The 26049-nt window shown below is 37.6% G+C and overlaps 1 protein-coding gene across 4 annotated transcripts; it reads left to right on the top strand.

Annotated features, from left to right (window-relative positions):
* Positions 1 to 4593: 4593 nt before the first annotated feature.
* LOC139123994 (zinc finger protein 25-like) lies at positions 4594 to 24560 on the top strand. 4 transcript variants are annotated; one of them, XR_011549820.1, is made up of 3 exons: positions 16706 to 17014; positions 19638 to 21915; positions 24036 to 24560. XR_011549820.1 is itself a non-coding variant. In XM_070690127.1 (2 exons), exons 1-2 carry the CDS (start codon positions 4682 to 4684, stop codon positions 13887 to 13889), a joined length of 1938 nt encoding a protein of 645 aa, XP_070546228.1. In that variant the 5' UTR covers positions 4594 to 4681; the 3' UTR covers positions 13890 to 15670. The 4 variants fall into 4 exon arrangements, 3 of the variants coding, with proteins under 3 accessions (XP_070546228.1, XP_070546230.1, XP_070546229.1); XM_070690127.1 differs by lacking the exons at positions 16706 to 17014; positions 19638 to 21915; positions 24036 to 24560 and adding exons at positions 4594 to 4750; positions 12021 to 15670; XM_070690129.1 differs by lacking the exons at positions 16706 to 17014; positions 24036 to 24560 and adding an exon at positions 4600 to 4750 and having other exon boundaries at positions 19638 to 22195.
* Positions 24561 to 26049: the final 1489 nt, after the last annotated feature.

Below are 26049 nucleotides of genomic sequence, written 5' to 3'. Positions count from 1 at the left end.
AAATACTGGGTCCACATCAAATAAAAACACAATCCTAGGGGTTCTTTTATATACTGTTGGAGGGCCCTCTAGAACGTTGACGTTGTCTTTGACTTTGCAAAAGTGTTTTCAAGGTTAGCAGTTTTGCCATGCAACAAGATACTCATTAGACCATGGGACTAAGACTTCACTGAAAAGGGCAAATTATATTTTATGGTTCCTAGATCCCTCTGAATGCCAGTTGTACTCCACCATCCTATACCAAAGAAACATGTCAAAATATATTAATTATTTTATGACCATATACTGGGCTTTTAAAAAGTTTGTTAGAGTTTCAAATATTTCAACTGAATATCACCAACTGAGAGTTTGTGTTTTACAAGTTATTCAAAAAACAAATGTCTGACGTCCCCCCCCCCTCTCCCCAAGTAACTTCAGTCATCAAGCTCAAGGGCAAAGTGTTAAATATGTTTCATTTAATCATGGACAATTTTCATCTTTTCATCATTGCTTGGCCACAAAGTGTGAGACTAAAGTTTATTAGCTATGCTTATTTATTATTTATTTATTTTTTTTAATGACATGTAACTGCTCTCTTTCTGTAAGGGTGACCCTTTTATTTTTTTTGTTTCTCATCTCCAGAGGAATACTCAAGCAGGGCGGGCTGGCGAAATAAAAAAAACAAGTACCAAAAAAACTCTACTTGTTTCAGTTCAATGTTTTGTCCATTCAGTCTGTACAATTTTTTAAGTACAAAAAATGCGTATTTGTTTTAGTTCAATGTTCTGTCCGTTCAGTCTGCAATTTCTTATATCTTTCAGTTCATTGTTCTCTCAGTTTAGTCTGTACAATTTTTAAGTACAAACAATGTGTATTTGTTTCAGTTCAACATTCTGTACATTCAGTCGCTGCAATTTCTTGCATTCTCTTCAGTGTTCTCTCATTTTAGTCTCTACAATTTTGAAGTACATTGCAGTGTTTCATCTAGGATGCCATACAAGGACAAGTCCTCCGCTACAGGAATTTTGAGGGGGATTTTAAATTTTTTTGGGGGGGATTTAATTGAAACACATACTTTACACGTAAGTTTTAATGTTGCAGCGATGTCACTTGTGATACACATACTACAAGCCATAAATCACTTGCTTACACAATCCAAGCTGCTGGCTACAAACACCATCCTCTATAAGATTTTTTTAAAAGTCAACAAATTTGAGTATCACTGTTGTGAATTTATAGGGCTTCCAAGAGTGGCGGATGGCTCATTAAAACTCATTAATATTCATAAGCATTAATATTTTTGAAAAAAATTGTAGCATAGTTTGTACGCTACAGTATTCTGTATGTTTGTTTGTACATATTCTGTATGTTTACTATTTTAAGGCTTGAAATACATTCAAGCTTAATAACAACAGCTAGCCATTTCTACTGTACCTGGAAGGGTTTTTTTTTCATTTTTAACTGAACTGTGTGCACTTACACAAAGCAATAAAAAACTTTAGTAGTTATAAAGGAATGTTTTGTAGCTTCTGAAGAAAATAATTTTCTTGTTTGTCATGTTTTTACTGTGCTTATATCATTCCTAATGCTAACCACTGTAAAGTTTGGATCAACATTGCCCAATGCAAATTTACGAGTTTAGCTGTCTTTTTCTGGTGACCAAGCTGGAGCTGGTCTTGTAGTCTTGCGCTCAAACTCAGTAGAGTTGAAACGGACAACTTAGGAGATGGGACTGGTCTCAGTCATGTTCTGAATGCGCGGAGTTTCTCGATGTCAGATTTGCTCCAATTGCTTTTTGTAAGTCATTTTAGAATGGAAAAATAACAAACAGAAAAGCTGGTTGCACCGACAATTAACTTTAGGGTTTATTTGCCGGAAAAACAAGTCAGTGTTTGTTCATTTAATTCAAAAACTGGACCCATTCCATTGACATCACAGCCTTCTTGTGACTCTCACTGCACGAAGTCCGGTCACAGTGCCAATGTCATTCACTCCGGGACTGAACTGAACACGTACGTTTCTGTAACAGTAAAGTCCAATTTTTCGTGTCAATTTTTGCTACCAGAATTATTTTCATAGTGTTGTGGACATTGACATAACATGCACAAAAACTTCAGTTGTCTCCTTTTTTCAATCGTAAAGAGATAAATGTGACACAGAAACCTAATCTAGCTAGGGCAATGAACTTTTGTGAACGTAACTCTCAACTGGCTGACTGGCTTTCATATGCAAAATCAACGTACGGAAATTAAAGCGTTGTATTGTTTCAACAGTATTTAATGAAGCAGTTCAAAAAGTATCAAAATTGAACTAAAATTAGTTCCTTTCATGTATATGTTCTTGCTACACTATACAATGCCTGTTGCCACAGTGCACTGTTAACAGGTGCCGATAACGGGTCAAATGCATCGAAGTCTGACACCCATGATATTTGATATGCCATTCCAGCCAGCTATTAAAGTGCAGTTACGTGCGCGCGTGCACGCAGTAGCACACAGTACACTATAGAGGGAATTGCGCAATCTAGGTAAATTGTACAAGCTGGGATGATCGCCTCCGAGGCAGCACGAATAAAACAGTTTTTTTTTATTTTCATGTCGGAGCTAAAATTTACGGTCGATCGGGAGATGAGAAACACAAAATTAAAAGATGTCGCCCTAACATTAAAACTTGCACATACCTGAAGATTTATGGATAGTTTTTTATGGATTTCATGGATAGTTTTTGTTCACTGAATCCCAGTTGAAATAATCTTCAGAGTGTAAAACAAAAGGAAAAGTTGATATTGTAACCCAATGTCAGAAAATGTTATGTCAGGAACAAAGCATAAAAGCCTCCAGCTTTTTTAGCTCTGCTGTCAGCAACATGGAGCTTATCAAATAGGCTGATTTTCTGTTGTCATTGTCCGTCTGTCTGTCCGTCGACAATTGCCTTCTCCTCTCAAACTGCAAGTCTGATTGCTTTGAAATTTCATATGCAGCTCACTTGGGGTGACTCATTAAGTTTGTTCAAATCGTACTGAAATTTGTATATTATATCATATATATTATATATTTGTATTTGTGAGGCATTTTTGCTGTTTTTGTTAAAACAATCATCTTCTCTGAAACCTCATGTCCGATTGCTTTGAAATTTGATATATGATTTACTTAGGGTGACTTCAATTAGATTTGTTCAAATCGTGGTGAAATTTGCATATTTGTATTTTTAAGGCAATTTTTGTCATTTTTGGTCAAATATCTTTAAAAATATTCTTTTTCAAAAGTACAGGTCAGATAGCTTTGATATTTGACACTGGGTCCCTAGGCATGATCTGTTTCAGATTTGTTCAAATTGTGCAGAAATATGCCAATTTGTATATTAAGGCAATTTTTGTCATTTTTGGTAAAAAAATTGTTTCATCAAAATTGCTTGTTTGACAGCTTTGATATTGGTATACAGGTTTATAGGGATGAGCTAAATGTTTTATATTCAAATAATGATGAAATTTACCATTGTTATATTCATGGGTCAATTTTTGCCATTTTTGGTCAAAAAATGTGTCTCTCCAAAAGTACTCGTCTTTGATATTTGGTATACAGGTTCCTACAGATGAGCTAAATGTGATATATTGAAATAATGATGAAATCTGCAATTTTGTATTTTCGTGGGGTGATGTTCAGAACATTTGATTCTCAAAAAACTACTCGTCAGATATCTTTAGTTGACATATTCTTAGGGATGGTCTTAATGTGACATGTTCAAATTATGATGAACTCTTTAATTGTGTATTTTTGGAGCTATTTTTGCTTCTGTTTTCTTGCCACTGAAATGAACTATCAAAGATTTCTACCTTCTTTATCAACACATGTGTCAAAGTTACCTATTCTCTACATAACACAGTGGAGCTATATCAGCCGCTAGGTCGGCTGGGGTGTACTATCTATAACTAGGAGTATATAAAAAGGGTATATTACTCCTAGCATAGTGGATATACCCAGGCCGGCCACTCATTTCAAACATAACTCATACAAATACAGCCATTTTATAGAGTGCTGCTCCGCAGAAAGGATGCTCAACCCTGATGAAATACTAATATGGTTATGTGATATCAATATTTCATAATTGCGATTTATTATTTTTAAAAATTATGAAAATAATATCATATTTTAGACTATTCATTACCAGTCGACCTGATGTGCATAGGATTGAAGAAAATTTTAATCCCATCAAGAATAACTGAATTTTGAATAATTCAAGCTGTGTATTTTACAAAGAAAATAACAGAGTATAAAATGTCAAATGTTGTATTATTATTATTTTCAGTTCCTTAAATTGCTAAGCCTTTGATATTGGTATTTTTATCAAAGTTGTGTTATATGACAAAGAAAGAAATACATTTTTGCGACTGATTTTCTTTTATATATTGACAGCCAGATGAGATGTGTTCCAGCGTTTCTTCGTGGCCAAAAATATGGCATTTCCCATCACTGTAATTAAAAGTTTTGGCCAAGCTTTCTGTGACTAGGCCTCTATAAAATATCTTTAAATCCAGATTTTTCGTACTCTTGTGGTACTCTCGTGCGCCCCCAACGACTGATGGAAGAGTAGGGATCTGGGAAAAGGATCTAGGGTTAGAGGTCATGCTGCGTCAGTGACCTTCAAGCTTGCCGTCTTGCACACACACAGCACTGCACTGCTCGGAAAGACTGGACAATCGACCATGGCAGGGCATATCTTTATGACTTCAACTTCGCCAAGGAAGGTTATGATAGACTCGCTTTTTGATCAGGTAGGTACACGTCATAAGTCGCCAGGGATTTTATAATATGTGACTGGAGCGAGACTAGATGTGGGCTGTGATGGAGCCTGGAGGTCCTAGTAATTAGTATAACGCCGGGAACACACAGACCTGTACGCAGGCCTAACCCGGCCCCCTACTGCGCACAGAAACAGCCCAACTGGCCGCAAATCTCCCCTCATGGAAATTTTAACATCTTCTAGCTTCCTGGTCATCAGCGATGTCATCTATGGTAACGAAATGGTCGACAGTGTATATTGTAGACTGAAAAACAACGGTCTTGAACGAAATTTTCCAAGTTCAAATCCAACACCATCTTGTTGTACAGCAAAAAAGGATGGTTGAACAGTCTCATATACGTTACGTTTACTTTTTTATACGTGGCACACAAGTTTTGGAGATAACATTGTAGATAAGAAGAGCCGACTCATTTGAGTGTCTGGATAGAACACACAAGGGAATAGCTAAATTAGTTATTGAGTTGATAGTAGAGACCGAAGTTAATTAGGACAGCACTCTGGCTAAACAAACCATAATACAACGTATACGTACTGGTGCCAATCTGTCTAGACACACAAGGATAAACAGTGGAGTGGAGAGTTACATGATTAGTATTTCACTCAAATGAGTCGGTTCTTTTTATCTACAATGTATCTACAAACTTGTGTGGGACGTACAAAAAAGTAACGTAATGTATATGAGACTGTCCAACCATCCTGTTTTTTGTAGGTTGCCTCGATCTCGCCACAGACCACAGCCACTCCTTAGCTGGGTAGCTCGATCTATCGTAGATAACATTGTAGATAAGAAGAGCCGACTCATTTGAGTGTCTGGATAGAACACACAAGGAATAGCTAAATTAGTTATTGAGTTGATAGTAGAGACCGAAGTTAATTAGGACAGCACTCTGGCTAAACAAACCATAATACAACGTATATACGTACTGGTGCCAATCTGTCTAGACACACAAGGATAAACAGTGGAGTGGAGAGTTACATGATTAGTATTTCACTCAAATGAGTCGGTTCTTTTTATCTACAATGTATCTACAAACTTGTGTGGGACGTACAAAAAAGTAAACGTAATGTATATGAGACTGTCCAACCATCCTGTTTTTTTGTAGGTTGCCTCGATCTCGCCACAGACCACAGCCACTCCTTAGCTGGGTAGCTCGATCTATCGATCCCGTCATCGATATGCTTGCACTGCAACCTAAATTATTAAAACTATTGTTATAATTATTATAATTATTATTACTAAATTATTTAGGTTGCAGTGGCGGGCATATCGACTACAGGATCGATCGATAGACCGAGCCGAAAATCAATCTATTTAACAGACTACCCAGCTAAGGAGCGCCTGTGCCACAGACACTGAGTAGCAGCGATACTACAGTCTATTATTAACCGTCGTTTTCCAGTCGAAAATATCCACTGTCGACCATTTCCTGAGCGTATACGGCATTGCTTAATGATCAGGAAGAAGACTATAGCAAAATTCCATGGGACAAGGAAAAATTTGCCGCCCATGCGGCTGTTTCCGTGTATATCTAGTGGTTGAATGGAACAAAGTTCCAGGAAATATACAGACTGTAACGTCAAATTCTCTGTGTAAAAGAAAGTTAAAGAAGTGTTTTTATGAAGCAATGAATCAACGTGAGAAAAATAATTTTGTTTTTTATTACTAATAGCAGGGATCAAAATTAACATTTTATCCTGGTAGTCATTTTGACCACCACATTTTAAATTTGGTGGTCATTTTAAGGCAACTGGTAGTCAATATTTTTTTTTAACTGAATCATATTATCAGGCTTTTTATATTCATGAAAAGAGAGGTCAATGTTATGGTGGGAGTCTTTGAACATAGCTGTACCCAAAATGTACATGTCTGTACAGTGGATAAAAAAAAATAATACCTATTAAACAGGATAAGCAGTGTTCTCCCACCCAAATGTTCATAGCATATTGGCTAACTTTGAACATTTTTCGAACAATAAATATGCAGAAATGTGGCCTCTGTTGCATTCACGGACAAATAGATGAAGTCCTACTTTTTAAAAGGACATGTAACTTTTTCATGATTTTTTTCATAAGCTTACAAGCCTTTTAAAAACTACTATAAGACTTATGGTATGCACATGAGATACACTGGCATTAAGACAAAAACCTACCAAAACAACAGTGCTGTCATTAAACATGTTTGGTTTTGAACATGGAGGTATTTTTTTACCTCCATAGTTTGAACACAGTCCCTCTATGTTTGAACTACGCCGAGTACGCGTACAGAACTAGACTTTACACTGAATCGTGCTACCAGCAGTCCACAGTCAAGTTATATTTCATTTGATTACGTTTGCGACCCGCTGAAACATCCTGCATGCTCGACGTTGGTCTTCAACCAAAGTTAACTTGGCCGATTGTTACCGCGATATATCGAAGTGATCACAAGTTTACATTCCACAAAACAAGATGAATTTATCATAATAGGCACGTCGCGGTGTGTACACTCGAAGGCGAAGAGGGCCGAGGGCTGCCAATTGTTTCAATAGGTACCAGTTTACGACAGTCACACAGAACTTCTATGTTCTCTGCGCCAAAATGTCGCAAAAATTTACGTCTTTCAAAGTTTTACAGTAGAATGAACTCATGATCGTTTCGCGATCATTTTTTCAGAATTATCGGGTATCTGTCCAACTTTTCAGAGTCAATTTATTAATTTTAAGCTTTCAAAGGACCAAGAGACCTAGCAGTCGCTCAGGCTAAACTGTTTAATCAGAGATTACGCGTTTGTTTCTGCGAGTTGCGGCATAAGCCATTCATCATGTCATAGACATTTTCTCCACGTTCGATCTCGATAGCGTAATATTTTTCCTATGAAATCTTGCTGCGGCAGGATAACCGTTTATGTTTTGAACACTAAGAAAGAATATAGCAGCCAAGAAAACGGAGTTGGTTTGAATTTGTAAGAATGAAGGGCTGTACTTTGTACATTTGTTTGTATACGTGTAAATTCCGAACCGTAGTGGTGCTATTGAAGTGTACAGGCCCGATGCCGATACGCTATCGCTAGACAAGTATAGTGCTATTGTAATACTGTATCACATTATTGCACCTAAATCAATCCATTCCATTGCTTGCCGAGAACGTAATTCATGTTAAATGAACTGAATATTGAAAGCATAATTTTATTCCCTACACTGTGCCTCGGGCATCAATCGGAGGTGATTAGAGTATGTTACATTTTGGATACAACGTGACGTGTGCCTTTGGTCTCAAAAACTTGGGTCCCAGCCGTGGCGCGAGCGGCTAATCGCTCTCGCGGAATTTGATTTGCGCGAGTGATAGGCGAGCCATCAGACAAACAGGCAACCGCTGAAATACTACATTCTTTTCATGGTGGTCAAAATGACCTCCAGTTACAGAATTTGGAGGTCAAGCGTGGAAAAATGGTGGTCATTTGACGCAAGACCACCGCTAATTTCGAGCCCTGAACAGTAATTAATGTCTTGCTGATTTGCTTATGAACTTGTTTTTCGTGGAACGTCAGTGGAAATAAGTTTTTAACTTTTCTATGTTATCCCAGCACTCTCGTGTTTGACTTTTTTCTTGTTTGTATTGTATTGATTTAAAGTGCTTAATAAATCAAATCAAATCAAAATCAAACCATGCCCGCCTGTGCGGCTGCTTCTGTGTACAGCAAATGCGTTGTGTAAAATTGTCACTTTTTCTATGGGAACTAATTGTAGCCCTGTGGGTCGGGGCTGAATAGCCAACACAGCAAAACAACATGGCCTGTGGGCTACAATTATTGCAGCTATAATTGCTCCACGTTTTGCCCAATGGCCTTGCGCTGACCTTTTCTGTCCTGTTGGCGGTCAGCTATATAATAGAGCTACTCTTTTGGTAGCTCCATGGCTATAAGTCTTTGCTCACTGTGCGTACTATGGTATAGCTTACAGTGTTCTCCACAAGGGTTTTTGACGGGCGGTGCGCCCGGCTTCTTTTGTCGCCGCCCACCTTTAATCTCGCCCGCCCGCCTTTAATCTCGCCCGCCCACCTTTGTTTTCTGTCGCCTAAACTGTTTTCACAGTCAGTTGCCCCAACAATATCTGAAAGCCTATGAATAAAAATGACAGCAACTGACAACGTCGTGTAATAATGAGGGACCGTTCACACATCTGTCGGTTTGTTTTGCGACTGCATGCATCCTCATGTTCTCCCCAGGCCCCGACGGCCCCGATCCTTTATTTTTTTCGCCCGATCCTGTTTCATATCCGCCGGCGCCGATACTCTTTAGTAAATGTGGTTGAAGACCTATGTTTCTCAGCGGCGATTTTGTCACGCTCTTATTTCAGCAAGCTTTTCAAGTGTGAAACGGCCGTAGTGCCGATGAACACTGGCTAAGACTTCAATTCAAAAAGCTTGAAATGTGTTAAGCTGCCGACCGTACCGTACAGACACCGTCCATTTCATACAACGGACACGGTACACTCGAAGGCTCGGTGTTGCATTTTGCCAGCGGACACTCAGTCAAAGCATCTATGCTATTGTCACTGCCATTGCCGCCAATGTCTCGTACTTGTAAGGATCCGAAGGTCAGGAAAAGTGATTTCGATCAGATCTGGCTAAAATCGTACGATTGGTTGAGACAAATATCAGATGCAAAAAAGTATGGTACTTCGCGTGCTCAGGTCGTTGCGTATCCGAGCCAAGTTAGCCATTTTGAGATCCGTGTACGTACACATGACGTTGAAGCCATGTGTGTCATTTCCTGTCACGCATTCGTAACTTGCATGGATTCATTCGATTGACTTTGAGAAGCAGTTGCGTTTGATCAAGTTTCGAAATCCGTGACCGTTTTAAAATATCAAAGGCACAATGAAATGAAGTAAAAAGAAACTGCACGAGCTAAAATCATCATTCGTGTGATCATCAGAATACAGCAGCTATGTACCGTACATACGGTTCTGTAGGCCTACTGTATAGTTCAAAGGTCGCGTGTGATCGAGATCTAGTGCGCCAGCGTGCTCCACACAAACATGCATGGCAGCCTACGCCGCGCAGTTGTCGAAGTTTTGTACGTTTGCCGAACTAAGAGTCGATGAAATTTCAAATCTTTCTCTTGGAAATACTTGGTATCATTTTTTTCGGGCCTCCCTTTATTATGAATTGAGTTTTAAAGTCAACGTATGTTTCTCTGCAGGCATGCTCCGCGACTCCGCATTGTAACTTAGTGCATTATTCAGTCCCGTGTCAACTTGTCATGGACGTAAAAAAAAGACGTTCATGGTTTTACCAATCCGGCTACAGACAAACTTAATAGTAACAGAGGGTCACATGAAAACGTGCCACCATTTGCCACCGATTATTTCGAACACTGATTACTTCTCATGTAGGCCTACTTTTGAATTTTCATGTTGGTATTGTGCAATATATTTACTAAATTGTGTATTGTTTGTATTAGTTCAATGTGTTTTTTTTCACTTTTGATGTTTTATTATTTATTTAAAGTAAATAGACAGGATTTAAATGTAAAAATAAATTGTATAGCTTGCCATTAATCACTGCTGAATGGAGAAAAATATTGAGAATGTCAGAAGTATATCTCATCACTGGAGTGCCTTGTGAATAGCCCTGGTGATATGTAAATTATATGCAAATATTATGCAAATACATATGCTAATTAGCCGCCCGCCTTTAATTTTCATTTGTGGAGAACACTGGCTTAGTAGTACACTCAGTGTGACAGTTTTTGGACAGGGTAGTGAATTTCGCCCAAAGCCGTTTCATAAATGACAAGCACTACGAAATCTTATTACCATACCTTTCGAAACTTTACTGTGTTTATCCTCAAACTGTTAACAGGAAGAAAGTGGTATTTTGGGGTCAAAGTTGCCAAATTTTTTACCCCATGCTGAGGGCATAGTAATCGGACTGCTATTGCAGTAATCGGACGTCGTATTTGGAATGTGATTAGGGACTAAATATTGATAATTTGAAACTTCAAACCCTTGATTTTCAATTTTGATTTGTTTAGAAAACAGTATGTAAATATTTTGTGATAATTAGTTACGTTTAATCCATGGATGACTCAACAATATTTCATCATGTTTGTTGCTTACCTATCGTACATATGGGCTGTCTCTGTGTGTTGCTTTCAGCACCTTATATCGTACAGTCTGGCTAACTTTGCCAAGTTTGTAGCCCGAAATAACTTCCACCAAAAAAACTATCAAAAACTGGACAGCAGCATCACCTGACTTAATATGCAGTCACATGACTTGTAAAACACTATCAATACAGAGCAAAGTTAAGTTCGATGAACAGCATGTCATTAAATGTCTGAAAACTGAGGTCGTCTGAAAACTGTCACACTGAGTGTAGCTGTCCAGCCTGGCTAGTTACATGGCTGTTGACTGTCATGAATGACACTAGTCACTACTTACCATGGAGGTACTACTCTTCTGGTACCTCCAGGCTCCACGCTACTAACCAACCCACTGGGGCTCGACACCGTCACACTCACAGCACTGCACTTCGCCGCCTGGGGATTCTCACAAGTTCGGGTGGAGCAACACATGTATGTTAACTAACAAGACATGGATTTTGAGAAATGTTGTTTACACAATTGTTTGGCGCACTTTTAGGGCTTGAAAGAGACCCTACGTATCATGGGGTCTATAAGTACTAGTATGCAACTGAATATGACAAAGTCATTTGCCTTCTTGACCTTTTTTTGGAACTAGAATTTATAATAAACTATGACCCAATCTGAAATGAATATTTCTCCAGTGTGTAACCCAAATGCTGTTCACAAATGCCAGGCATTTGTGAGTAGCATAATTTGGATTACTCAAAAATACTGAAAAGCAAACATTTTGTGTCAAATTTACAACAAAAATCATGATATTGGCAATTTTCCCCTGTTTTGGTAAAAAAGTAATTTCCTTTGAAATTGCTTGGTTTTGTTTTACAACGACTTCCAACTGGAGAGAAAACCATGAAAAACTACCATTGGCATTCTACATTGCTGTCTGTTATGATAAGGTAATTTTATTACGTATGTATAAGAAGAGAGTGTGTCAAAAGGAAATTACATATAAACATGGCAAATTGCTGGGTCACATGACCTTAACCAACTTAGAAGTAATATGGTTTAAGAAAGATGTGACAAATTCAACGGGTTCATTGCTTGATATATGTGTACAGTATTTTAATCTGAAACAATTCTTAGTAAAGTTTGTTGTTTTATTTCTTTCCAGGGTGAAGAATTAATGGAAAAGCTTGGATGTCAGCTGTTTATCCTTGTCTCAGAAGATGGAATCTGTTCAAGTTTTATGGGAAGTGAAGTCTTCTTGAAAGAGTTCTGTTCATCTGGACTGAAAATAAAACCATGGGATGTTCTCAGAATTAGGAAAAATATTCAGACACAACCAAACTTGTGGATCGCAGAAGACAATGGGTGTAGTCAACAAATATTGCACAGAAATAAACAACAAGAAACGGACAGTAACATTCACAATAATCAATCTATAAAGTGTGAAATGGTACAGACGTCCCAATGCTCATATGATACAATCTCCATGACAACTGTTAATGAGAGAGTTGAAATGGATGGTTACTTGGCAACCAATGATATGTACACTGACTTGATAAATGATAGAAAAGGAGTCAACGATGATTATACAAAACAGAAGCTGGTCTATGAATCAGATGTTGCAACTTTGGATGAAGAGGAAAGGACAACTGGTGTTTCCATGGAAACTGATGCAAATTGGGAGAATTCTGACACAGAAACAATATCAGATGTGAATGATGAAACAATAAGTACTGTAAGTGGGCATAGCAGTGATATTGCTGCATCACCATGCCACCAGAGTGATGAAGAAAGAAAGTCTGAGAATGCCTTGGACAATAGTCATGGAAAAGGCTTTGAAAAGGTTGAAATAAAGACAAAGGAAGCAAACTTTTCAGCTCAAGAGGGCGCTGTTCACAACATGACACCTAAACAGAGGACGAAGGCGAAAAAGACCAGAAAGAAGAAGAATTTTAGTAGCAAGGAAAAACATAGCAAAAATACTGGAGTAGTTCCTGGGCGGAAACGTCATACCCGTCCAAAGATAACATCAGAAGAAGATCTTGAACATCACAGAGAAAAAGTAAATAAAATCTTCACAAATTCCAAAGACAATGCTGAAAATTTATGCGAAAGATGTGGATTGTCATTTAAGAGTTCCAGCAATTTAGAAGTTCATCAACAGAGAGCAGATTGCTCTGAAAGGAAATGTCGATTTTGTGGAAAGAAGTTTCCATACAGAGAGTGGCAAGAACATTTGCTTAATGATCATGTGACAGAATTAATAATTTATGAGTGCCATGTCTGTGAAAAACAGTTCGTGCATCGTGGAAGATTTTATCATCATTTGAAGGGTCATGAAGTGGATGGGAATGCTTTCAATTGTGATGTCTGTGGTGCCACATTTGGAGCAGTAGGCTCATTGCAAAAGCATAAATTGAAACATACGGGTACAGAACTTCAATGTGACTACTGTGAATATAAGACTCATTACAAATATCAACTTAACATTCACATGAAACGACATAGCAATAGTGAAGCCTTTGACTGTAAATTCTGTGGTAAGCATTTGGTCAGTTTAAGTAGCCTAAACAACCACATCCAACGATTTCACATTCAGTCTAAACATCAGTGTACAGATTGCAAGAAGGAGTTTGCATTTCTGGATGAGTTGAACCATCACATAGCACGACATCATCAGGACAACATCAATCATTTCATCTGTGAAAAGTGCGGTAAAGGTTTTCACACTAAAATTCTACTGAACGGCCACTTGAGACAAACACACAGTGAAAGCCCTGTACAGTGTGAGGTCTGTGGGAAACAGTTTAATTACTACTCAAAGCTTTGGGCGCACTCACAAATCCATAACAAAGCCATGTATCAATCACATCAGTGTGAACTTTGCCCTAGAAAGTTCATGAGTAGGGCAAAGGTCAAAGTGCACATGATATCAGCCCATTCTGATGAAAGACCTCATCAGTGTGAGCTGTGTGGGTATTCCTGTAAACTTAAAGGTAACTTGACAAAACACATGAAAGTACACAACAGATAGAGGATAAATTTCTTCCCATGTAAACTTTGACCTGATGCGGTCATATTTTGTTGAATGAATATTTAAACTGTCTATTTCACCATTTTTTTAGCTACTATAGCTTTTGGGATGGTTATCCATCTGTTGTCCAGCGTCAGTGTGTACAGGGTTCCAAATTTATTTATTTGTTTGGTGGTCAAGTTTGACCACCAGATTTAAATTCTGGTGGTCAATTGCAAAATTTTGGTGGTAAAAAAAAATTTAGTCATTATTAGAGTGTAATTCTTGTGGAGGTCAGGGTCTATAGGGGTGAATAGTGGGCTGACATCTTGTTCTTGAACCATTCTGCTACGTTGCTACACATGTTAAGTTGGTTTATGTTGGATGCCCAGTAAACCCACTGGAAAATCTTCAGAGTATTTTCACAACAGATCTGCTTGACTGCTGCATGATTGACTGACTGACTGGTTCAATGCAAAGGACTTGTGTTGCAGATTTTAAGTTTTGACAGAATTACAATATGAAGGATACTCCATGTATTTATTTTCAGCAGTGGGAGTAAAATAAAGGTTGGAAAAGAAAAAACTTGTGCTTTTTATCTTGTAAAGAATATTTTAACCCTTCACAAAAGGTATATGGTCTGTCAAAAAATTATGCAAATGCAAAATGGCTTTGGTCCATTTCATGGGTATTCAGCAAGAGAGGGCTTTGCTAGCCTTGTACAGTGACCATTTCCAGTGCATCTACAAAATCATTCAGGATGTAGTGGAAATGTAATGATTAAATCAGTGTATGATCAAAATATAGTACTTTGACGTTCGCTACACTTAATTTGAATTTACCATCAGATCAGTGAGAGTTTTATCCTATGTGTTTTATCAAAATAGTCAAAATGTAGTCAAGTGTGAGGAAGTCATACTATCCATCTCCATAAATATGATTTGAATGCTGTATTTCCGCAGTCCTGGAGTATACCATACACAAAACAATGAAATTGAAAAACAGTTGATCAGCTGACCAAACTACACAATCAAGAAGGATGGAAAGCTTTGAGTCAGCATTTCAGAACATCTTGTCTTCAAACCACGTAGAATTTGCTGAGGCCAAGCATCTTAGCACATTTGGTGGGCCTACTGTACAAACACTTATTTAATGTCTTGCAATCAGTTTTATTTGCAAGACTGTAAAATACTGGGGCCACATCAAATAATAACACAATCTTAGGGGTTCTTTTATGAACTGTTGGAGGGCCCTCTAAGACGTTGGCGTGTCTTTGAGTTCGCGGAAGTGTTGTCAAAGTGTGCAGTTTTACCATGCAGCAATATACACATTAGTCCACAGAACTAACAATTCACTGAAAAGGCAAATTGTATTTTATTGTTCCTAGATCCAGACCTCTGACTGCCAGTTGTACTCAATCATCTCATACCAAAGACACATGTCAAAATTATAATATTATATAGGGCTCAGCCCTTGGTGTCGCGCCAGGGGTTAAGATTGGCAATGTTATTTGTATTGATTCATGATAAACTGTAATTGTTACTTCATAAACGTTTATATGACAACTATGCCCAGTTTCCCTCTGATGAAAGCAGTTCACGTACTTACACGACGTCAAACCCTGCAGCAGGGCAGGTATAGATTTTCTGTAGCGTGTAAAAATTTTGGACAAAAGTTGGCAATTTTTACAATGATAACAGCCTATTGCGTTAAACAAGGGACGTATTATGCAATAATTATCATTGCAATGGTAACCGCACTGCCCACCTTCCACTTGCAAGCTGAAAACTATAGCGTTCCGTTTAAAAACTTGCAAGAATCTAATTATTGACACAGGGGGCGCTCTTCTATAATTCAATCCCAGCATTCTTTGCGTATGCCCCCGTTCATATGCACGACAGTTTTCTCCGTTTATCTATATCAACGATACTTTGTATCAGCGACAAGGTGTATAATAACATTTACTGGCTAATAAAAGAGGTATATGTTATAAAAGGCATGTTATATCATAGTAATTTGTTTTGTATTTGTTTATTTACGAGTACTCAAAAAAAAAAACATGGCGGCGCCCATGAAAGAAGGGTACACTTCCGGTTACTCGCATAGTATATTATGAATAAGCGCATGCGTAGTCAGTAAGCCGCTGGCGCGACTATTAATTGTTGTATGACCATATTATATGTGGGAGTTTTAAATCTTTCAGCTGCATTTCACCAAATAAGAGTTTGTGCCTTACAAGTCATTCAAAAAACAAATGTTTGAATTTTTTCCTTCAAAATTAAATTCTGAGTTATCAACAACCTCAAAAAAGGCAAAATGTTAAATCCTTTAAATCATAGACTATTTTCAGCATCGCTAGGCCACAAAGTGTAAGACTGTAAAGTTTATTTGCAATGCTTATTTACGTATTTATTTATTTACTTACTTATCTACATGTTATAATGCAACTCCCCTCTTTCTGTCGCACTAATCCCAAAGATTTATGGATAATATTTAAACCTAATCATGCTTTTAAAGCAGTTTTCACTGTTTTTCGTTGTTCACCGTGATCCCAGTTGAAAAAACCCATAAAGTATAAAACAAACAAAAAAAGTTGATATTGTACCCAATTATTTCAGATATATCAGAGACTACGCACAAAAACCTCCAGCTTTTTTTTTTGAAAAAGATAAACTTATTTCAACATAGTCACAAATAAAACAAATCTAGATAACTGTGAATGCATTAAAATTACAATGCATCTTGTCTGGAAAAAACCCCAAATAATTAGCTGTTTAATTACAAAGATCATCATATGAATGCAATCTTGATGCATTTTTCTCCTTCAAGTCTTACAAGGCTTGAAAACTTTGTGATAAAATCCTCAGTTTTGTTCATCATCTTATAAGTGAAATATAAGTGAACCTCCAGCTTTTTTTGTGCTATTTAAACACTCGTGCGCCCCCAACGACTGACGGAAGTAGGGATCCAAAGGGTAAGAGTTCACGCTGGGTCTGTGACCTTCCCAGGCAGACCTTCATTAATTGCCAGCTGCAAGTCTTGCACTCACGCTTAGTATAAAGACCAGACGGTCAACCATGGCAGGACAAATATTTACAACTACAAATTTACCAAGGAAGGTTATGATAGACCCGCTCTTTGATCAGGTAGGTTACACGTCAAAAGTCGCCGTTGATTGTCAGAACAATCAGTTACGAGTGGAGTGATACGTACCGGCCGCTGCGTACTATACATAAAGAAGATACATATTCTTACAGTATAGTACGCAGCGGCCGGTACGTATCACTCCACTAGCCACTCGTAACTGTGGTCAGAACAATCTGTGGCTGGAGCGAGACGGGATTTTTACCGCAGGTGCCCGTGGGCTGTGGGCTAGGTTGTCTGCCATATCGATTTGTTTTCTGCTCGATTTTTCGATGCCGTTCTTGATCTGCTCGCTACTGTAACCTAAATAGGGGAGCAAAAGATCAATCGATCGATTTAGCAGACTACGTAGCCCACGGGCGCCCGTGGGATTCACATACGTTTATCAAATTAATTGTTCTGCCCATGGAGGTACGTCTTTTTGTACCTCCCAAGGGCCTTACGCCGACCTTTTGTGTCGTGTTGGCTGTGTATAGCTCTGGCCAGTCAGCCTGAAAAGTCTGAGCTCACTGTGGGTAGTATCTTGCTTAGTACAAGTACTATGGCTGTCCAGCCTGGCTAATAGTTGCATTGCTGTTGACTGTCACGAATGAGTCACTACTAACTTACCTGGCTGCAAAATTGAGGCGGTCGGTGATTTTTAGCTCATATTTGGTTTTGGTTTTATATATAAATACCAAAAAGAGCTTATGTGATGAGTCTGAGTGGCGTCTGTATGTCTGTATATTTGTGGGTATGTGCGGATGTATGTCCGTCACACACAAAGGCTCCCATACCGCCAAAGCTACCATCTCAGTATTTGGTGTACAGGTAGATGTAGGGGTTGAGATGTGAATTTGTTCAAATGAACACATCAGTGTCAAAAATGTGCATATGAGGTAAGAAAAAGCGAAATCCTGCAAATGTGCAGGAGTGATGGCCAGTGTCTGAAACAGGCTTGAGTCATTTCCTGTCATTGTTTATGAACTGTTACATATTAACAGACCAGCTCAAACCATAGACAGTAGAGGGGGAAGACTGTCTATGGTCCAACTAAGAGGGACTAACTGTTTCTGCTATGCATGTTGCTAAAGTTGAACTCCAGTACCTAAAGTTTCAGACCTTATTTACTTTTGCCATTCTTTTTTTGCTGGTTTAAATATTTCTTGTTGTTTTTCTGGTTGTACTGTCCAGAAATCATTGTCATAACATCAGCGTAGAATTTTCCTGCACTGAACAGATAGAAACAATATGTATTGTTGATCTTTGGTACCCATACTGGTATACATGTATACCAATTCTGATCAAATTTGAGCGACACCGAATAATTGCGGTATTTTGGGTTTTACTACCTTGCTCAGGAGTAGCGCTACAATGCCGAAGGCCCTGTAGCATTCAAGTTAAACGCACCCCGCATGGTGCGGCATTTTGATGTGAAATCCCACATATTACTGCATTTGGTCATACCGATTTATCACTACTGAAGACTAAACACTATACTTCACTCTCCTTGATGTTTATGAAGTTTGCTATTTGTTCAAACACGTCGATCGCGTTCCAAAAACAATTCTTGGAGCTGCCATTACCATCTTTCAGTAATGGCAGCTCCCAGAAACATGCTAAATGTTTTTGGAACACCATCGACTTGTTTGAACAAATACCAAACCCCATAAATGAAAGAGTTAGTATGTATATAGTGTTTAGTCATCAGTAGTGATAAATCGGTACGACCAAATGCAGTAATATGAGGGAATATTTCACATCAAAATGCCACACTATGACTCATTTTGAACGCTACAGGGCCTTCAGCATTGTAGCGCTACTGGTAAGCGAGGTCGCAAAAACCAAAAATCACCGACCGCCTCACTGTACCACTACAATTTTGCAGCTACTAACTAACCCACTGGCACTCGACACCATCACACTTGCAGCACTGCACCTTTGCCTCCTGGAGCAACACAATGTATAGCCAACAAGACATGGATTTGGAGAAATGTTGTTTACACTCCGTGAGGTGCACTTTTAGGGCTTCAAAGAGACCCTACGAGACATGAGGGTCTACAAGTAGGACTATGTAACTGAATGTTACAAAGACATTTGCCTCATCCTGCTTTTTGAACTGGAATTTATAATAAACGATGGCTCTATATGAAATGAGTATTTCTACAGTGTGTAACCCAAATGTTCACAAATGCATGGCCGGTACACAGAATACTCAAAAAGCAAACATTATGGGCTAAATTTGCAAAACAAGTGATGATATTTGCAATTTTCCTACTTATGGTCAAAAAATCATTTTCTTTCAAATTGCTTGTTTTTACACAGTATGGTACATATGATACAGTGTACAGGATTTCATAATTTCAAACAAAGAGAAAAAAGTAAAAAAAACTATTATAGGCCATTATTGCTGTTGTTATTAATATAGTAATCTAATCAAGTACGTATATGTAGAGAGAATATAAAAAGGAAAGTACATATATACGACAAGGCAAATTGCTGGGTCACATGACTTTAACCAACTTAGAAGTAATATGGTTTAAGAAAGATGTGACAAAATTCAATGGGTTCATTGCTTGATATACGTGTACAGTATTTTTATCTGACACAATTCTTAGTAAAGTTTGTTGTTTTATTTCTTTCCAGGGTGAAGAATTAATGGAAAAGCTTGGATGTCAGGTGTTTATCCTTGTCTCAGAAGATGGAATCTGTTCAAGTTACATGGGAAGTGAAGTCTTCCTGAAAGATTTCTGTTCCTCTGGACTGAAAATAAAACCATGTGATGTTCTCAGAACAAGGAAAAATATTCAGACACAACCAAACTTTTGGATTGCAGAAGACAATGGATTTGGTCAACAAATTTTATACAGAAGTAAACAAGAAACAGACAGTACAATTCAAAATAATCAATCTATAAAGTGTGAGGTGACACAGTGGTCCAATTGCTCATACGATACAGTTTCGGTGAAAACTGTTCAGGAGGAAATTCAAACAGACAAATGCTCTGCAAGCAATGATATTTACAGTGCAATGGCAGCTGACTTGACAAATTGTAGGAAAGTATCTGACAACAAACACACAAAACAGGAGTTTGTCTCAGAAACAAATGTTGAAACATTAGACACACATGAAAGGAGAGGTAGTGTTTCCATGGAAACTGATGCCAATCAGGAGAGTTGTGACGTGGAAACCATATTAGATGTTAACGATAAAACTTTCTGTATTACACATGATATTACTGTGTCACCATGCCACCAGAATAATGAAGAAAGAAAGTCTGAGAATGCCTTGGACAATGGCCATGGAAAAGGCTTTGAAAAGGTTGAAATAAAGACAAAGGAAGTAAACTTTGCAACTCAAGAGGGTGCTATTCACAAACCAGACATGCCAAACAAGAGGAACGTGACATCAAAGCAAAGAACAAAGACCAGAAAGAAGAAGAATTTTAGTAACAAGGAAGAACATGGGCAAAATACTAGTGTAGTTGTTGGGCGTAAACGTCGTGTCCGTCGGAAGATAGGTTCAGAGGGAGATGTTGAACATCACAGAGAAACTGTAAAGAAGATCTTCAGAGAATCCAATGATAATGCCGTATATTTATGTGAAAGATGTGGATTGTCATGTAAAAGTTCCAAATTGTTAGAGGTTCACAAACAGAGAGCAGCTTGCTCTGAAAGGAAATGTCGATTTTGTGGAATAAAGTTTCCATACAGAGAGTGGCAAGAACATTTGCTGAATCATCATGTGACAGAATTAATTGTCTATGGGTGCCATGTCTGTGAAAAACAGTTCTGGCAACGGACAAGTTTTTATGATCATGTAAAAGGTCATGAAGTGGATGGAAATGCTCTCTCTTGCGATGTCTGTGGAGCAACATTTGGCGCTCGTAGCTCATTGCGACGTCATAAAGTGAAACACAGGCGTACAGAACTTCACTGCGACTACTGTGAATATAAGACTTATTGTAAATATCAACTAAACATTCACATGAAACGACATAGCGATAGTGAAGCGTTTAACTGTAAATTCTGTGGTAAGCATTTGGTCACTTTAGGTAGCCTAAACAACCACATCCAACGATTTCACATTCAGTCCAAATATCAGTGTACAGATTGTGAGAAGGAGTTTGCATTTCTGGATGAGTTGAACCATCACATAGCACGACACCATCAGGACAACATCAAACACTTCATCTGTGAAAAGTGCGGTAAAGGTTTTCAAACTAAAGTCATGCTAACTCGTCACCTCCGTGTACACACAGTGAAAGCCCTGTACAGTGTGAGGTCTGTGGAAAACAGTTCAGCCACCATTCCACACTTAGGGTGCACTCACAAATTCATAACAAAGCTATTTATCAATCACACCAGTGTGAACTTTGCCCGAGAAAGTTCATGAGTAGGTCAAAGGTCAAAGTGCACATGATGTCAGCCCACTCTGATGAAAGACCTCATCAGTGTCAGCTGTGTGGGTATTCCTGTAAGATTAAAAGTAATTTGACAAAACACATGAAAGTACACAACAGATAGAGGATAAATTTCTTCCTGTGTGACCTTTGACCTGGTCTAGTCATATTTGGTCGACTGAATATTTAAAGTGTCTATGTCACCCATTTTTGTATGTCTGAACTTAATTGAATCATATAAAACTGTACTTATTCTTTCCAAAATCCATAATGTTATAGGAGTAGCTATTTCCATAGTGTTGTATTTCACTGTTAAAGTAGTGATAAATTCACCCTGTCTGGAAACGTCTTAGTTCACATTAAACCTCGTATTGGTCAGGTGGCATGATATCAAGTGTGGTAAACAACTGTGAGCAATGCCCTATGGAGCAATAGTTAACACACTCGGTACCAACTCAGGGAAGGAGTGATTGTCACTTTCCAATTGATAGACGGAGATTGATGCCATTTTGTAGTTCACTTGTGTATGTTACTGTATAGCTTCTCTGGTCTACACTCATGGCACCAATGATGACATCACAAAAATGGATGTGGTCCTGACAATGGTCTTTTCATCAAGCCACGGACATTTTTCACTCCCATATTTATTTATCAACAGGAAATGGTCAAAATTGCCAACATTTAGCATATAAATAGTATTACTTGATTCTTGATTATCGTATAAACTGAAGTCAGTGGTGTTTGTATACATGTGTGTATGTACGTACAGTATGTCTGTCAACATTAAAGACTCATGAAACAATGCACTTTTTAGCTTGGTATTTGGTGTGTGAGATGCATGCTGGGCTGTTGATGGGATTTTGTTCAAATGAAGTTTGTATTCCCAAAATTATGCAAATGAGCTCAAAAATGTGAAAATGGTAAAAAAAAAAAATAACTCAAGAACTGCTGTTTTGATTGCCTTGAAATTAGTGCGCAAGTATCTTGCATCTCATATCAAAGACACATGTCAAACTATATTATTGTTGTATGACCATATAATATATTTGTGGGAGTTTTAAATCTTTCAGCCGAATTTCACCAGATTAGAGTTTGTGTTTTACAAGTCATTCAAAACAAAAATGTTTGAGTTTTTGTCCTGCGGAATTTAACTTATGAGTTATTGACAACCTCAAAAAAGGCAAAATGTAAAATCCTTTAAATCATAGACTATTTTCAGCATCGCTAGGCTACAAAGTGTAAGACTGTAAAGTTTATTTGCAATGCTTATTTACGTATTTATTTATTAACTTACTTATCTATATGTTTTAATGCAACTCCCCTCTTTCTGTCACACTAAATCCCAAAGATTTATGGATAATATTTAAACCTAATCATGCTTTTAAAGCCATTTTCACTGTTTTTCGTTGTTCACTGAATCCAAGTTGAAATAACCTTAAAAGTATAAAACAAAAGGAAAAGGTTGTATAAGTATCTGACAACAAACACACAAAACAGGAGTTTGTCTCAGAAACAAATGTTGAAACATTAGATACACATGAAAGGAGAGGTAGTGTTTCCATGGAAACTGATGCCAATCAGGATAGTTGTGACGTGGAAACCATATTAGGTGTTAATGATAAAAGGTTTTCACACTAAATTCTGCTTGGTGGCCACCTTCAGAATAGCCTTGATCGCATTTTAGATTTGTTTCTAAATATGGCTGCACGTGTTCACCTTTTTGTACAACGCTGCCTAAAATTTGGACAAACTTTGTTGTTGCATGTGTGGCTGTTGTTCAAGCTTGTAGTCTGCGCCATGAAATACCTCAAACTAGCATGACTTTTAGTAACCATTGTAATGCTAACAGGTTTTATTTTCATCATCTATGCGGAAAATGCAGAGAAATATTTATTTATGCATATTAATGAGAGGAAAACGACATCATTTGCGATCAGTGCTATACTCACAGGCAACTGTGGCACTTTTGATGTTATTTGGCAATGGGGCCATACCATTTCATTTTAGGGGTTGTTGTAACCTTTCAACAGGAGCATTTTGATATAAGCCAAGGTTTTCCAAAGTATGGAGGATACTTACAATTCATCATATATCCATGCCCATAAAAATTCGCTACATCCTGGTGATGATTATACCCTAAAATATCAGCGGTGATATTTTACAGTGAACGTCTAGATATTCATGATAAACATCATCATGTCTGGAGTGTTCCCAAACTACATTTGCAATTGTATAGTAAACAATGTAAACAAACAAGGAAGCTGCCACTCTCCGCCTTTGTGCAATGTTGCTAACATAAAAAATTGAACGGTTTTGAGGAACAAGGATATTTCGGGAAGCTAAATATGGTACAGTATGTTCAATCTTGTGATAGTGTCATTCACATGTCATTTGTGCTGTGTCAGATACTCAACATCATCTCATATTTGACGCAGCACAAATGACACGAATGCTGATACAACACAGAACTGGAGATATTGGGTAATAACCTCATAGCATTTACTTTTTGATTTGGGAATAAAATATAGGATAGAAAGGGAAAAATAATGCTTACTGTTTGGGTAAAAAGTATTTCAGACCTTTAGGATCTGTCCAAAGTGATTCAAACTCAAATGTGATGTGGTTCATTCATGGTTTTCCAGCAGTAAATTTCATGACAAGCCTACAGTAACCATTTCCAGTGCATCTATAAATGCATTCTTGGTGCAGTACCCATGCGGCCAGTGTATGATCAAGAATATTGTGTTTTTGACGCTCGTTAAATTGATTTGAATAGCCTTGATCAAGATTTCAGGTTTGTTACTAAATATAGCTACATGCGCACGACTTTTGACAACGCTGCCTGAAATTCAGACAAATTTTGTTGTTGCATGCGTGGCTTTTGTTGAAGCTTGTTGTCTGAGCAATAAATTGATAAGAATAAGTGTGACTTTTAGTTTCCATTATATCACTAGCAGATTTCATTTTCGTCGTTTAGGCGGAAAATGCGGACAAATATTTATTTATGCATATTAATGAGAGAAAAACATGATGTCATTTGCAATCAGTGCTATTTACTGTCTCAGAAAGGAAATCAGAGTTTCATCCTTCGTGTTTTATCCAAATAGTCAAAGTGTGGTCAGCTCTGCAGAGGTGATTTGAAATAAAGGTGTAAGGATACATATGAATCACTGTAATTTGGCTTATCAATATTTTTCTCACAATTTTGTAATAACAGTATTTTCTATGTAAAACATGTGATTTAAACATTTTACATCGTGAAGCTGTCAAGTTGAAAATACTTCACTTTCGGTCAAAAGGTGACAATGTGGCCTATGACACCAACAATTTACCATTGAATCTATTCGATGATGAAAATTTGTCAATACTTCGACAAATCATAGTATTTTCATTTGTACTTACAACCAAAAATTTTGAGAGAAATCATGTATGAGAGGCATGAAATAAAAATATAATAGCCCAAACAAGGGACTATTTACCCCTGGGACAGGAGACCATTTGTCCTCTTTACATTGAGCAAATGATCACCTACCTTTTGGCATACAGTTCCATGTTTGGGCTATAATATATAATGTAATGTTATTTTCTTTACATATTTGTATGATGATATCGAGGTGACAAATATAAACAATACAACAAATTTAAATAATTTGTTTATTCACTGAACAATAGACAACAACAAATAATTACTTTCTTTTCATATTTTATTGTGAACAACAAGTATAACCCTGTGTTTCCTGTGTCCTTGAGTATATTACCCAGAAAACAATCAACTCACAAACCAGTAGGTGAGCTGATTCAGTGTTTCAATATGTCAAGTCTTCTAACTTAGTGTATTTTTTATCAGGTCTAATCAAATCACAGAGATGTTGGTCACTCAAAGACCAGTATCAGAGTACAATCAGAAGTCCTACTGTACACACCAAAGTCAATTTTTGTCACCTTTATGATAATATACCCCAGTCATTTTTTTTCTGATTTTTGCCAAAATGTTGACTAAAAATTGTAGCCAATGAAATGTGATGTCCAGTTGATCCAAAATTATCAACAAATAGTAGAAAAATTCATAAACATTGGTAAAATGTTGCACTAAAATTTTGGTGGGAAAAATTACAGCACTCAAAGTGTTAATATGTGGATAAAACTGCATGCAAGTTAATCTTGCATGCAGTTTTATCAACAAGACTGTAAAATACTGGGTCCACCCACTCAAATAATAATCAACATAATCCTAGGGGTTGTTTTATGAACTGTCAGAGGGCCCCCTAAGACATCCACATTGTTTTGATTTGGCAATAGTGTCGTCAAGTTGTGCAGTTTTATCATGCAGCAAGATACATATTAGTCCATGGGACTGAGAATTTATGAATTCACTGAAAAGGGCAAATTGTATTTGTTATTTTCCCAGTATTACTTAACTTCAGTCGGCAACAACCTAAAAACAGGCAAAATGTTAAATCCTTGTATTCAGTTATTGATAATTCTCAGAATTGCTTGGCCACAGTGTGTAAGACTTCATATTTGCTAAGCTTGTTTATTTCTTTCTTTTTCCCCTGATTTTCTGTCTCATTCAAACTTGCAGAAATCCCAAAGATTTGTGGATAATTTTTAAGCCAATTGATGCTCTAAGGCAGTTTTTCTCAATCACTGAATCTC

The sequence above is a fragment of the Ptychodera flava genome (assembly GCF_041260155.1).
Source record: "Ptychodera flava strain L36383 chromosome 23 unlocalized genomic scaffold, AS_Pfla_20210202 Scaffold_23__1_contigs__length_28996876_pilon, whole genome shotgun sequence".
NCBI lineage: Eukaryota > Metazoa > Hemichordata > Enteropneusta > Ptychoderidae > Ptychodera > Ptychodera flava.
This window is presented reverse-complemented; position numbering and strand designations above follow the sequence as displayed.

Coding starts and splice junctions, on each gene's coding strand:
- LOC139123994 (XM_070690127.1), top strand. CDS start 4,682: ATGGCAGGGCATATCTTTATGACTTCAACTTCGCCAAGGAAGGTTATG. Junction 4,751..12,020: donor TAGACTCGCTTTTTGATCAG/GTAGGTACACGT, acceptor ATTTCTTTCCAG/GGTGAAGAATTAATGGAAAA.